The 14,542-nt window shown below is 27.9% G+C and overlaps 1 protein-coding gene across 1 annotated transcript; it reads left to right on the top strand.

Annotated features, from left to right (window-relative positions):
- Nucleotides 1-10,532: 10,532 nt before the first annotated feature.
- On the top strand, nucleotides 10,533-13,125 carry LOC112766110 (uncharacterized). The gene is made up of 5 exons (XM_025811970.2): nucleotides 10,533-10,738; nucleotides 10,818-11,004; nucleotides 11,905-12,111; nucleotides 12,528-12,719; nucleotides 12,827-13,125. The coding sequence occupies exons 1-5, from the start codon at nucleotides 10,656-10,658 to the stop codon at nucleotides 12,986-12,988; spliced, it is 831 nt and encodes a 276-aa protein (XP_025667755.1). The 5' UTR covers nucleotides 10,533-10,655; the 3' UTR covers nucleotides 12,989-13,125.
- The last annotated feature ends 1,417 nt before the right edge of the window (nucleotides 13,126-14,542 follow it).

The following is a 14,542-nucleotide window of genomic DNA, read 5'->3' as shown; positions in this document are numbered from 1 at the left end:
GACAGTTTTAACAACTTCTGCAAGTTCTCGTTTAGAAAGAGACTTTGTTTCTAGAATTTGCAACAATTTTATTGTGGAGGGTTATATTATAGATTCATAAATACATAACTCATACCATTATTTTTCTCTCAAGTTAGTGCTAAATTACTTGGCGTTAACAACTTAACATGGTTTTTATAATTCTAAAGGTAGAGTGATCTACATTACTAAGGAGCCAAGAAATTATTGTGCACGTTTATCAACTTTTAAATAACAGAAATGAAGTATTTAACATTAGGTGTACATTTACAAAAAAGAGTTGTTCGTCTATCATTTCAACCATTTGATGTGAACACAGGATGGTAAAACTTGTAGGCTTGAAAGATCTTCTTCACACACGATTTAGTGTGATATTTGAGGAAAATAATATTTCCTCAAGAACAATCAAAATGAATGGGACCAATTGCAAGCAATTACTAGACGTTACCATCAAATCGAATGGCTCATATATAGCTATCTTGTCATGCATTTAGTGCATTACTCATCTTATTGTCTTTTTCTCAAGTCTTGTGTGTAAAGATTATATACCTGTTAATAATTTACTATATAAGTTAAATTATTCCTTGTTTTAGTTTCATGTCCTCCAATCTTCAATTTTTTCTTGTAAATCACATATAAATTTTAATTTGGTCTTTAAATTTTATTTTAATTCCTTTTTCCTTGTAAATTGAATTTTTGCCCTCCCTTAAATCAATCCTAACTCCATCCCCGCATGTTAGGTGCCATATTAAAATTTCTGTAAAATTTTACGTGATACGCACCTAAATCCTAACAGTGACACGTTAACGTTAACGTTAACAACTTTTAAATGAACTAACAAGTTAACAAAAAATTAATCAAATTGACTCACATTTATTTCTTTTAAAAAATATTTAATTATTCTATCGATTTTATAGTTTATTAAATTTTTAGTTAAGTCATTATATTATATCAAATTTTATAATTAAATTTTTATCGTAATAAAAAAATTAAAATTAACGAAATATTCTGTTAAACAAAATGAATATGCCTAATATTTTATTGAATATTTTATTTTATTTAATAGAATATTTTATTAATTTCAATATTTTTGTTATTGTAAAAACTTAATTACAAAATCTCATATGATAGAAAAATTCAATTAAAAAAATATATATAAAAATCCAATTAAAAATTCGATAAAACTACAAGACCTACAGTAGAATAATTAAACCTTTAAATATAAACAAAGAGGTTAAATATTTTAGAATCAAATTACTTTATACACATCCTGCTTTAGAAACCATTCAAACATGAACCTATAGGTAAAGTGTGGTAATCAATATATTATATTCAGTTTGAGTTTGATCTTTTGAACTAATACTTTAACCATAAATTGAGGGAGGTGACATCCATTAAAGTTTTATTAACCATAAAGAGAAAAATACTTTTTTTTTTTTCTTCTTGTAATTAAAGTGGTGTTGTAACTCCATGGTTTAACTTGATGGCTGCCGACACCCGCAAGTATGAGTGTTGACTCCGTCAAAGAGGGAGAAGGGCCCCCAGGCATTCATATGGCCATGTCCTTCTTTAAGAACCTCTCACTCATGTCTCATTCTCAACACTTCTTCAAACCCAAAAAGCTCTTAATCATTCATATCTATTTATTTTGTGTTAGACAAGTCAACTTAATTTGTTTTTAATAGTAGGTCACGGATGCTTAAAAAAATTGAAAACCACACAATATTTTAGTTTGGATTTAGCTTGTGTGAAATTGTGAACTTCACACAATCATCTTATGTATGGTTGTATTATAAAAAGGAAAGAAAGAAGAGTATTTGAATAAACTATCATGCCAAGAATATTCAAAAAAAAAAAAAACAGTTATTTAATCAGTTATTAGTATAAAATATATGTTAAAATATAAAATATATATTAAAAATAAATTAAATAATATTATTTAGACACAAATATATAATGACTAATTATTTTTTGTGTGCATATAATTTTTTTAATAAATCATCCACTAATTTAAATATTATTTTACATTATCCGTACATAGCAATTGAAACTTTTTAGCTTTAGGATCAGTTTTGAACTTTTGATTATTTTCTTGGTTTTTAATATTTTTTATGCAAATGAATTTGACCTGATGAAGAAAGATTTTTTTTTTGGGTATGCGTGAACATTTGGGTTATTATATGTTCATATGGGTATTTGGGCTGGGCTCAACATTAGAAGTTGTTGGGGGAAGGAGTGGGCCTAAGCCCTAAATAGCTTAAATCCTATTTTTGATCTTTTGATTCATTCTTCGAACCTTGCAAGAGTTAAGACTAAAAGAAGTGCATGTGAGGTTTAGGTCAGATGGTAAATGATATGCTTCTTAATATGCTGTGGATAAGACTAGAACAAAGATATAAAGTTTTGTGTTTTTGTATTCTGTTTGGTGATAAACTAGAACAAATTATGAAAATTTAATTTATTTTTATTTTTTTTCATTCAAAAAATTTGAGATGAAAAATATAATAATAAAAAATATAATTATGAAAAATTAACAAGAATAATGAAATAAAAAATAAAAATGAATTGTGTTTCTTGTTAGTGCCTCAGTGTCCTTCCTGTCAGGATGGATACAAAATATACTAATTCAGTGTCTCTAAACACATTGTCTCTGTCCATGTCTCCTCTACTAGATACGATTTTTTATGTCTTTGTGTCTCTGTCTCAGTGTCATGTCTCTGTAAACAAACACAGCCTTAGTGTTGTGTGGGTGAGTGTGTAATGTGAGTGTAATTTGGATTGATTTAATCATTTAGTAGTTAGTTAAATAGTTTGTTTAAACAAATATTAAGGGTTTTGAATCTTACTTTTAAATAGAGTTCAGATTCATACAAAAGTAGTCAATAATCTGTCAAATTTAAAAATATTATAAAAAATATAAAAAAGTCTAAAAACAATAAAAATAAAAATATCACATGTCAAGTTAATACTAATATATTCTAAAAAAATATACAGAATATAATACTCTTTAAAAAATAATTTACTATTAGAGACAACAGACAAATTAAGAAGTTTTGAAATTTTTAATTAGAATATTATAAAACAGTAATTAATCTCATTAGTAAGATATTTTTTCAAACCTGAACTATTTATATAAAATATAAATATAAATTTAAAATTTATTTAATTAATAAAAAATACAGTATTTCATACTTTTAAAATACTAGAAATGTTTTTTTCTGAAAATATAGAAGACATTGTTAACCAGACAAAGAAAAACGAATATGTGTTTATACTATCAATCGAGAAAGAGTGGTAGTAAACTAAGGACTTGTTTCGATGTGTTGCAATTAGGATGTCTAAAGAGAAAGTGACGGATCATCAGGCTTGACCTTTTAGATTTTCATTCCTTCAATTAATTAAAATATTTTCAACAAAAGATTTCATTAATCTTCTAACGGTGAAGCTTTTGCCACCTTTGTCGGGAACAAAATCTAGCAATCTCCAGAAGAGGTGAACCCAGATAACATACTTGGCGCCACAAGCATTAGACACCTAACAAGAAATGGAATTGACCCATAATGCAACTCTCAAATTTATGATTCAGATATTTGGATTCCAATCATGATATCCAAACAGATATTTTTCTAGTCTTTACTCCTATGATTTAACAGTTCCATCATTTTAACATTTCTTAGGTTGCGTTTGTTTGTTTTTGGAGATAGGATAGGACATGATACTAAGACAGAGACAATAGAACGAAGATACTAAAAATTATTTTTTGTGTATTATGTTTGGATACGATGGACAAGACACTAATGTAATATCATGTATTATGTTTGGATAGATATAGACAAAACTAAAATATTATGCAAAATGACTAAAATAGCCATGTAATTCCAAATTTTTTACATCAAGTACAAATTAATTTAATAAAAAATTAGAGTATGTAGGAGTACAGAAAATTACAAGAAGAATTGGTCTATGAACCAATAAGATAAAAATGGTATTAAAGTAACAAAATTAAGAATAAATAAAGTAACATAGAGTAGAAAAATGAATTAAGTCTCTGTTAATACAGCATGTCATAGAAAAGAGAGTGAACGATAAAAAATAATAAATTAATTATTCAATCAAATAAGAAATTCTAAAAAAAGAGTATCTAAAAAAAAGAACGCAGAAAAAAAAAAAGAACTACGATATAGAGAAGAAGCTAAAATTAGAAAAAATAAGAAGAGATAATAGTAGAATAATAAAAAATATCTATGGATAGAAAGGAAAAAATTTTGATAAAAAAATCCACCTTTTTAAATTCCGTATCCATTATTGTCCTTCATAAAAGAGTGGATAAAAAATATAAAATAGTATCCTCTTTGTGTTTATGTCTCTACCTCCAAACACGTTTTAATCATTCGTTTCTCTGTGTCCTATCTCCAAAAACAAACACTACCTTATTTATATACTTCTTATTCAATATAAATTGTTTTATTGATTTCAACAAGTGTTTTATTACAATTATCTTTAAATTAATAATATCTAGGAATAAAACTACTCTAGCTTCTTATAAAGTTTTACTCAAAGAAATTGTTCGTATTTTTGTAGAGGTTATAAGCTTATGAATTCGGATATTCTAACTATTGGTAATGTTAGAATTAGGTTGAGAGAATAACATGCAAAATATTCCGGTACAAAACTAATCTATCTTTAATGTATACTTTTAATATCATAATTCGACAATTTTTCGAGTTAACGATTTTATTCACTTCTAATGACATACGCGTTTAGTAACGCATGTTTAATTGATATAATGAACTATTATTCTTATCTAGAACAGAAGTTGCAGTCAAAACTACTCTTGCTTTACTGGGATTTTAGCACCTAATATGAAATACAAAGGTTTTGGACCGGAGTGTAAAAATCTTCGTTTTTTTTCTGATGAGTTCTTTTCCCTAATTCTATGATTTTTTTTTAAAAATTAATTTCCTTGAAAAATCTCACTTCTTTATAAACTGTTGATCTCTATGGTCCACTTATAATTCTCTTCATTTATTAATGGAATTTCCACTTTCGAACAAAACAAAAAAGAAAAAGGAAGAATACACATATTTTTAAGTGGTTAGTTTTTTCCCACGTTAACTGCTTTTAATTTTGTCTCGCCAATATCTTCTGTATTGGATTATATTTATAAAGTACCAATTGTATTGGATTATATTTATATCTCTTAGTTAAGTCAAGAATTCATTCTCGTCTTTTTTTTTTCAAATTTTTTAAAAAATTAGATGAGATGAAACAGAATCATAAATTTGATAAAGTGATTAAGATGGCCGTGCCAAGTAATTAGAAAGGAAATTTTGACACCCACCATTTTCCCAATAATATATTGATAATCATAGTTTTGCCATATCACTAATATTTTTCCAACTACATATGCATGTACCTTACTAGTTTTTTTTAGAGAAAATTTTACTCTTCTCTTTTGAGAGATGCTAAAATAACACCTTTTTTTTCTTTATTTTTAAAATATATATTTTCTTTTCGTATAACCTTCAAAAAATTTCATCTATAATCCATTTTAAATTTTTTGTGTTAACTAATGTTAACTTTATTTATATTTAAAAAAAAATTAAATTATTTTTTACAAAAATACTCTTTAACAAAAATTTTATTTTGTTGTCATTAAATTTTATTCACCAAAATACTCTTTAATAAATTATTTTTTTATTGATTAAATTGTATTTTTACCAACATATTTTTTTTAAAAATTTAGATGTAAATTATTTTTTCTAAAATATCCTTCAATAATTTTTAATTATTAAATTGTGATTTTATCAAAATTTTATTAACAATTATAGTTATATTTTACTATTAATTTTTCGATATCCATATATATTATTTTAACATTAAATAAAAAAATCTTGGTAAGATTATTTTCAGATATCAATATATATTAATTGTTATACATATTAATAGTGGTAAGATTTTTTTTATTTAATGTTAAAATAATATATAGTGATATCAGAAAATTAATAGTAAAATATAAAAATAATTGTCAACGAAATTTTTGGTAAAATCACAATTTAATAATTAAAAAATTATTAAAGTATATCTTAGAAAATAATAATTTAATTATTAAATTCTTTTAAAATATATTTTGATAAAAATATAATTTAATTAATAAAAAATAATTTATTAAAGGATATTTTGGTAAGCAAAATTTAATGAGAAAAAAATAAAATTTTTGTTAAAGGATATTTTTGTAAGAAATAATTTGTTTTTAAAAAAAAATAGATAAAGTTAACATTAGTTAACACAATAAATTTAAAATAGATTAAAGAAGAGGTTTTTTAAAAATTATAAGGGAGGAGAATGTATATTTTAGGGATAAGTATTGTTTTGGTCCTTAATGTTGAGGGTCAGAATCAAAACCGTCCAAATGTAATTTTTGATTTAAAATCGTCCATAACATTTTATTTCGTATTAAAATCGTCCTTTTGAATAAAATAATTTTTTAAAATACAACAATACCCCCAATCTCCAACTTCACTACCGTTCATTTTACATTCCCTGTCACCACCATTCGTTCTCCATTCTCCACCATCGTCACCCCCTTATTTCCACTATCAGCCATCCGATCATTTTGCATTCTCCACCACCACTGTTCATTGTGCATTCTCCACCATCGTCACCGCCCCTAGTTCCACTGTCAGCCATTTCTTTCCACAACAACAATAACAATAGAACACACATTCAAATTCAAGAATCCATTATCAACAATAACAGAACATTCAAATCAATAATAACACAACATTCAACATTAAAAAAAATTCAAATGACATAGAAATCAACACAAGCAGAAATACAAACAGAAACAAAAAACAGAAAAATCGACATAAACAGAAGGCAAAAGCAGAAAGCAGAAATCGAATCAGAAACAGATGCAGAAGTTCAAGCACAAAGCCAAATCAACAAGCAGAAGCACAAATTCAACAAGAAGCAGAAGCAGAAGCTCAAGCAAAAGCAGCAAGCAGAGGCCAAAGCAAGGAGCAGATGCAGAAGCCGAAGCAGAACCACCGACAACTCGTGGGCGACGGAGCGACGGCGGCTGGGTAGATCGGCGGTGGCAGGAACCCAGCTCAGCCTCAGATTCCTTTCTTTCTTTCGCGCGCCGCCCTCCTCGCGTCGAGCTCCCCTTCCCGGCGACGCACTCCACGACAGCGGCAGAAGCATGCATGAACGGCGGCGACGTTTCTGGTGGCGGCTCGTGGGCAGATCGGCGACGATGTAGGTGTCGCGATGGTGGCGCCGGCTATGGCAGTGGCCTCCTCCCCTCCACCGGTGCTCCCTCTCTTTTTTCAGATCTCCTTTCTCGCTACTCATGTTCGGTGGCGAAGGACCCAACAGTGGCGGTGATGGCCTCCTGCGACGATGGAGACCCGCGGTGAAGGCGATGGCCTCCTCCCCTCCCCCCACCCCCAAAAATGCGTTTCCTTCCCCCCTCCCCTAAAACGTGTTGTTTTCTTTTATTTTTTTAAATTTTATAATTTTTTTATTAAAATAAGGGTAGTTTAGGAATAAAATTTAAAAAGACGATTTTAATACGAAATAAAGTGTTATGGACGATTTTAAATCAAAAATTACATTTGGACGGTTTTGATTTTGATCTTCAACGTTAGGGACCAAAATAATACTTATCCTTATATTTTACAAATAAAAGGGAAGAGAGTGTCATTTTAATATCTCTCAAGAGAGGAGAGTGGAATTTTCTTTTTTTTTTATGATAATTTTTCTTTTGCCCATTTTCTAAGCTATATATATTGCATTAATTGATATAAGTTGCTTTTCGGTGAAAATGAAGCAAAAATTGAAAAAGAAAAAGACGATATTCTAGAGTTGTACCACAGCCTATAGATCATAAAGTGGATAACATAAAGTTACATGTAGCTATTGTAGCATGGTAGTAACCCTAGTACAAACAAAACTACTTTAATTTGGTGCTTTCTCCAGAAGAAAAAAAAAAAAAAGTCCTTTGCCTTGCTTTTCTATGTTGTTAGAGTATTGATGATTGTTGCCACAGAAATTATACACATAATGCATTGTTGATATGAAAGAAGTGTATTAAGATCCCATAAAAGGTGCACCATTCACTCAAGATTTTCCGAATGTGGCAATGTGGAACCCTTTGGTAGCTCAAGGGGTATGTCGTATTTAAAGAAACAATAATTTGGACAGTTCTTCTCTCCTAATTCTGTGATTTGATATTCTGCTAGCCCTATAAATGAGCCACCATATTTGATATTTGGAGTAATAAGTAAATTTAGTACAATTTTTTTATGTTGCAATAAAGAACATTTGTGATATACCAAAATTAAAAATAAATGAATCACATAATGACATAAACTTTACACTTTCATCGCAACTAACTCTCCATAAAGATCTTCTGTCTTTTCACATTCCGAAATTTTTAGGTATCACAAGCTAGATAAAGATAACCAACATTCCGTCACACAACGCGGTTTCTATGGATATTTTTTCGTCAACTCTTAACGAAAAATGTTGACGTGTCAGGTTCAGAAATGGATAGGGGTCTAATTGTTTCTAAATTTAAATTGGTTAGGGATTTATTTGTCCTTATAATTTTTTAAATAATATTTTTTTAGATTATTTTTTATTTATTATATTAATATTCTTTTTTCAATAAATTATTAAATATATAGCATAATAAGTACAAACTAATTAATAAATTATTCAAATTTAAAAATATCATTTATTATCAAACTAAATAAATCATTCTCAAATATATTTTTTAAATACATAAATAATAAACATTAAAATTCAGTTAATACATTAATAATAATAATAACCTTATGATATACTATTAGTATTATGATCTAAATAATTTTTCACAATAAAATGAAAACTAATGAACACATTACTTGATATATAGTAAAATATTTTTAAATAATAATAAATTTAATTTTTTATCTCTTTAAACTAAATTAATAATTCTATTTAATATATTTATACTAAAATACACTATAAGTAAACTACTAATACTAAGTGAAATAATATATATGATTTGGTATTTTGGTTTACATTCTTTGACTCCTTCATATTCAATTAAATCCTCTTTTTTAAAAAGAAGGGGTTCCAATAGTCTTATATTTCGGAATTCCCGCTTCTGTGCTTGCAGTCTGCCATAGAGGTGGGAGGGGGAGGAGGTTCAAACTAATCACCATGAAACTAGTACCCGTATGCTTCCTCTTTTGAGGCTGTCCGCTCCGTATATATATATATATAAACTTAACAAATTTAAAGTATCATGATCATAAGGTTATAGATTGATAAAGATTTATCAATATAAGAATAATATAGATTAATTAAAATTTTAAGTATATTAAAATTCAATTAAAGAGATTAAAAATAGAATTATTTCAATTAGTATTTAATTATTTCAATAAAGGTTATATATTTTAATTATTTCATTTAGTATTAGTAGCTTGCTCATAGTGTATTTTAGTACAAAAATATTAAATAGAATTATTAATTTAATTTAAAGAGATAAAAAATTAAATTTGTTATTACTCAAAAATATTTTACTAATATCAAGTAATGTGTTTATTAGTTTTTATTTTATTGTGAAAAATTATCTAGATCATAATACTAATAGTATATCACAGGATTATTATTATTAATGTATTAATTAAATTTTAATGTTTATTATTTATGTATTTAAAAATTATATTTGAGAATGATTTATTTAGTTTGATAATAAATGATATTTTTAAATTTGGATAATTTATTAATTAGTTTGTACTTATTATACCATATATTTAATAATTTATTGGAAAAAGAATATTAATATAATAAATAAAAAAATAATCTAAAAAAATATTGTTTAAAAAATTATAAGAATAAATAAACCCCTAACCAATTTAAATTTTGAGACAATTAGACCCCTGTCTATTTCTGAACCTGACACGTCAGTATTTTCTGTTCAGAACTGACGAAAAAATACTCATAAAAACCGCGTTGTGTAACAGAATCAAAAAATAGAAACCGAAGTGGATCAATTTTATTTTGAGGGGTCACGTTATCATTCTTAAAAATGAACAGAGTCGGGTTAGTACTTCACTCTACTTTTTCCTTTCTACCTTGAGACTTTCTCGATACCAATAATCTTAACATGTGTTTTGTGACTTGGCTTGTGTAATAAAAATGCATGTATCGATCGACGTGATGTACATACACGTGACTAGATAAAATAAATTGAATAATAAACATCTTTAGTAGTAAAATTCTCAACAACTAACCCTTATATATAGTTCTGCGGCTAGGAGCTAGCTCTAGGATGCAATATATATATATATATATATATATATATATATATATATAGTTCTTTGTTCTACTCAACCTCGATCATAAATGCTTGTGTCCGAAGTTGTGCAAGTGTAACAATGCTGCGTTCAATTTAGCTACTTATTATTAGCTTTTAATAATGGATGAAATTTTTTGCCAACTTAGCAAGGTAACTTGATGTAATAATTAAGAATTGAATATGTGCATGGAAAATTAGTTGAATGTGATGCTCTATATATATATATGTATGCAAGCGATGTAAATTGTTATGTCTTCTATTCAATAATATTCATCACAGAACAATGTGTATAGCTCTGTTTCTTTGGCAAGCACATCCACTGTACCCATTTTTTCTTTTGAGCAACAGAGATGAGTACCATAATAGGCAAGTTTAATTAATTTGGTTTCTTCTTTTATGGAATTATATATATTGTTTTACTTATGGATATATGAATATGATGAAGGCCTACGAAGGCAGTGTCATGGTGGGAAGATTGTGATGATATTGTTGGAGGAAGAGACGAGATAGCAATGGGGACATGGTTGGCTTCTTCAAGAGAAGGAAGAGTAGCTTTTCTTACCAATGTTTTGGAACTCCATACCCTCCCTGAAGCCAAAAGTAGAGGAGAGTTACCCCTCCTATTTCTAAAGGTGAGGACTCACTCACAGAACACGCGCACGCATAGATATACTTTGAATTAATTAAAAACTATTTTTTTTAGTCAATGTTAATAAAATTTTATTTTAATTTTAATTTTAAATTATAAATTTTAATTTTTTTTTAAACTTTACATTTTAATTTTAAATCTTTTAGAAAAAATTGAGGGCTAAAAATATAATTTTACAAAGAAGTAAAAAAATTGGCTAGGTTAGTTAAAAGTTGGGTTTCCTATATTTGTTCATAGAATTTATATATGATTTATAGAGATTGAATATTGCAAAGCTATTGTCTCTTTATTTTTTAAATGAAATTTTAATACTTAGACATTCACTAATAATAATATTTTTCAGTTGTGCATGTAGTAATACTCATTTTGTTATTGTTTTGAATTTTAAGCAATGAAGAGTTTGTTGTTTATTGACTCCTAGCATATTATTACTTAATTGTTTAGTTATTTTATTGGTTTATATAGTTTCATTAAATTTATAATTAAATTTTTATATTTTTAAATTAGATTTTTATACTATTTTTAATTTTATAATTAGGTTATTTTTATGTCAAAAATATTAAAATTAATAGAATATTCATTTCAAAAGAAATATAATTAAAGATCTAATTATGTTATTAATTATAGAGACTTTTAATTTATGAAAAATATTCTGTTAATTTTAATATTTTTTATATTGGCAAGAACCTAATTACAAAATTAAAAATAATATACGGGTCTAATTGAAAGAAAAAAATATAAGAACCTAATTATAAATCTAATAAAATTATAAAGACAACTAAAGTAATTAAATTTTTTTAATTATGGAAACTAATCAATCATATCCAAGTTATTATCAATGATTTTTTTTTTTTTTGTCAATGAACAATTTAATTTTTAGCAGAGTGGAAAGCATCCACAAGAATTTGCAGAAAGCCTGAAAAGAGAGGCCCACTATTACAATGGGTTCAACTTGATTGTGGCTGATATTAGCACCAAATCAATGATGTACATCTCAAATAGGCCCAAAGGACAGCCCATAACCATTCAAGAAGTTCCTTCAGGCCTCCATGTTCTCTCAAACGACAAATTAGACTCACCATGGCATAAGGTTAGTTTTATACTAAAGAAAAAGATTAGTGATATATTATAGGAAGAGTTTCAAGTGTACTGGAAACATCGGTGTTCTAGTTGTTTTAACCGTTGATCTGAATTATAAAAAATATATATAATATATATTAATTGAAATCAACGATTAAAACAATTAGAATACCGGTGTTCCTCGGTACACTTGAAATTTTTCCTATATTATATAGTCGGGGTTTAATTTAATCATTACATGGAAGACGATTCAAATCAACGAGCTATAATTCTCACCGAGACATCTCGGGTTCGAGTCTTTTTCCTAACTTAAAAAAAAAAAGTTACATTGATATAATTCTAAGAAATTATTTAGTTTTCAAAAAATATTTTCATCAAATTACATAAATATAAAAAAACATAGTAACATATATATTTTTTTTTCAGGCTAAGCGGCTTGAATCGAATTTCAAAAAAGAAATAGCTAAATATGGTAAAGAAGAAATACCTGCAAAGGAGGTAATTGAAAATGTGATGAAGGACAGAGTGAAAGCAGAGAAAAGTGTACTACCTCACATATGCTCTCTTGAGTGGGAATACAATCTTAGCTCCATCTTTGTTGAAGTAGATACTCCACTGGTAATAATAAATTAAGAATTGCACCTTCAATTTAATCCTTCAAAAGCAAATAATTTTTAGTTGACTTTGACTTGGTAAGTTTCCAATGAAATCATCATATTGTGTAGGGTTTATATGGTACTAGGAGTAGCGCTGCCTTAAGCATCAGATCAAGTGGGGAAGTGAGTTTTTATGAGCTTTATCTCGATGACAACAAGTGGAAGGAGCATGTTATTGATTTCTATATCCCTCAAAAGACCATGTGTCCAAGGCAATTCATTAAATCATAGATCATTTCTTATTTTTAAGTTCTAGCTTTCTAATTGCAAAATGTGTTTGTCCATTCTTGTATGTGGAGGTATCAATATTAGTTGATCTTTTTTCTTTCATATCTATTTAGCTGCATGCTTCAACGAGCATAAATTCTTGTGTGTAATTGTATGAATATTAAATAATGAAAACTAGCATTTTATGTATGTAATCAATCAAAAATGATCTCCACGATATCAGAATTTGGTGGGCTTCAGTTCCACTAAAATCTATTTTTTGTTTTTTGGACTTGAGTTCCACTAAAATTTATAAGGTTTTATTTTTTGGACAGGGCCAACATCTATGAGGTATTTTTGGACTAGGTTAGGTTGAAAGACCCCAAAAAAAACCCACAATCAAACAGACTACCTCGACCTGGTTCCTGTTGTAACTTGACGTGGACTTTGGATTTTTTTAAATAAATAAAATGAATACTAAATTTACACTTAAATAAACAGACTATCAAGACTTGGTTCTTGTTAATATATCTTAGGGAAAAAGATAGATAGGTTTTTGGTTTTTTAAATTTTTGACAAATACATCTCTGACAAAATTTAAATATAAAAAAGTTTCTGACTTTAATAAACGGAGGATAATTTAGTCCTTCTGTCTATTTGCCTCTCATACACCAAACGGAACTGGCTGACGTGACTGAAATGGTGTCCAGGTGTCCGTTACGGTGCCACGCTAGAAGGGGAATAAAGTTTGAAGGACAAATAAGTCCTTGACGTCATTTTGCAAATAAAGTTCGAAAGACGAATAGGTCCTTGAGAATTTAGTTCATTATACTTCTATTATGTTTCTATTATGAGAATTTAGTTTATAAAATTATGCTTGTATTTTGAAATCTAGTTAACTTGTTGTATTATGCAATTTAAATTATTTGTATTAAAATTGCAGAAATTGGACTTGTTCTGTTTCTACTTTTTTTTTCTTAAATTGTATTAGTTCAGTTTTAGTGCATTTGTGTATTATATTAGAATTTGTTAAATTTCATTAGTTCAGTTTTTATCATACCAGTGGCATTAGTTAGCATGAGTTCTGTTCTTGCCTGGTTCAGCCGAGCTATATCCTGCTTTAGCCGAGCTATAACTCGTTTCTCAGCGAGAGTTGGCCGACTTATTATCCGAATCAGGATATGCCTTGGTCACCAAATGAAACAGGAGGGGGAGCACCTGCAAAAAGCACTCCGACGATCAAGTCAGTTGATGAGAATTATGAGAAGAGTTATTATCTTGGAAAGATGACCTACCTTTTGAATTCTGATAGTTCTCTTTTATAATTAGGGAACGAGGATAACCGTTTTCCGACGTTTAAGAGGATTTAATACCCTTTCCGACGTTATTGAACAAATCATTTATAATCATAATTCGACGAAGTTAATATATCGGTTAGAAGAAAATTAGCCGAGCTATAACTTTCCAGTGATGTATAACGGTCATAACACAGCCCCCAAGTTTAGCCTGGTTTAAAATGAGGCAGGTTGAGCTTTATGAATCTGAATTATAGCTCGGCGTGAGGGAGCCCCCAGATCA

Source organism: Arachis hypogaea, chromosome 17 (genome assembly GCF_003086295.3).
Source record: "Arachis hypogaea cultivar Tifrunner chromosome 17, arahy.Tifrunner.gnm2.J5K5, whole genome shotgun sequence".
NCBI lineage: Eukaryota > Viridiplantae > Streptophyta > Magnoliopsida > Fabales > Fabaceae > Arachis > Arachis hypogaea.
This window is presented reverse-complemented; position numbering and strand designations above follow the sequence as displayed.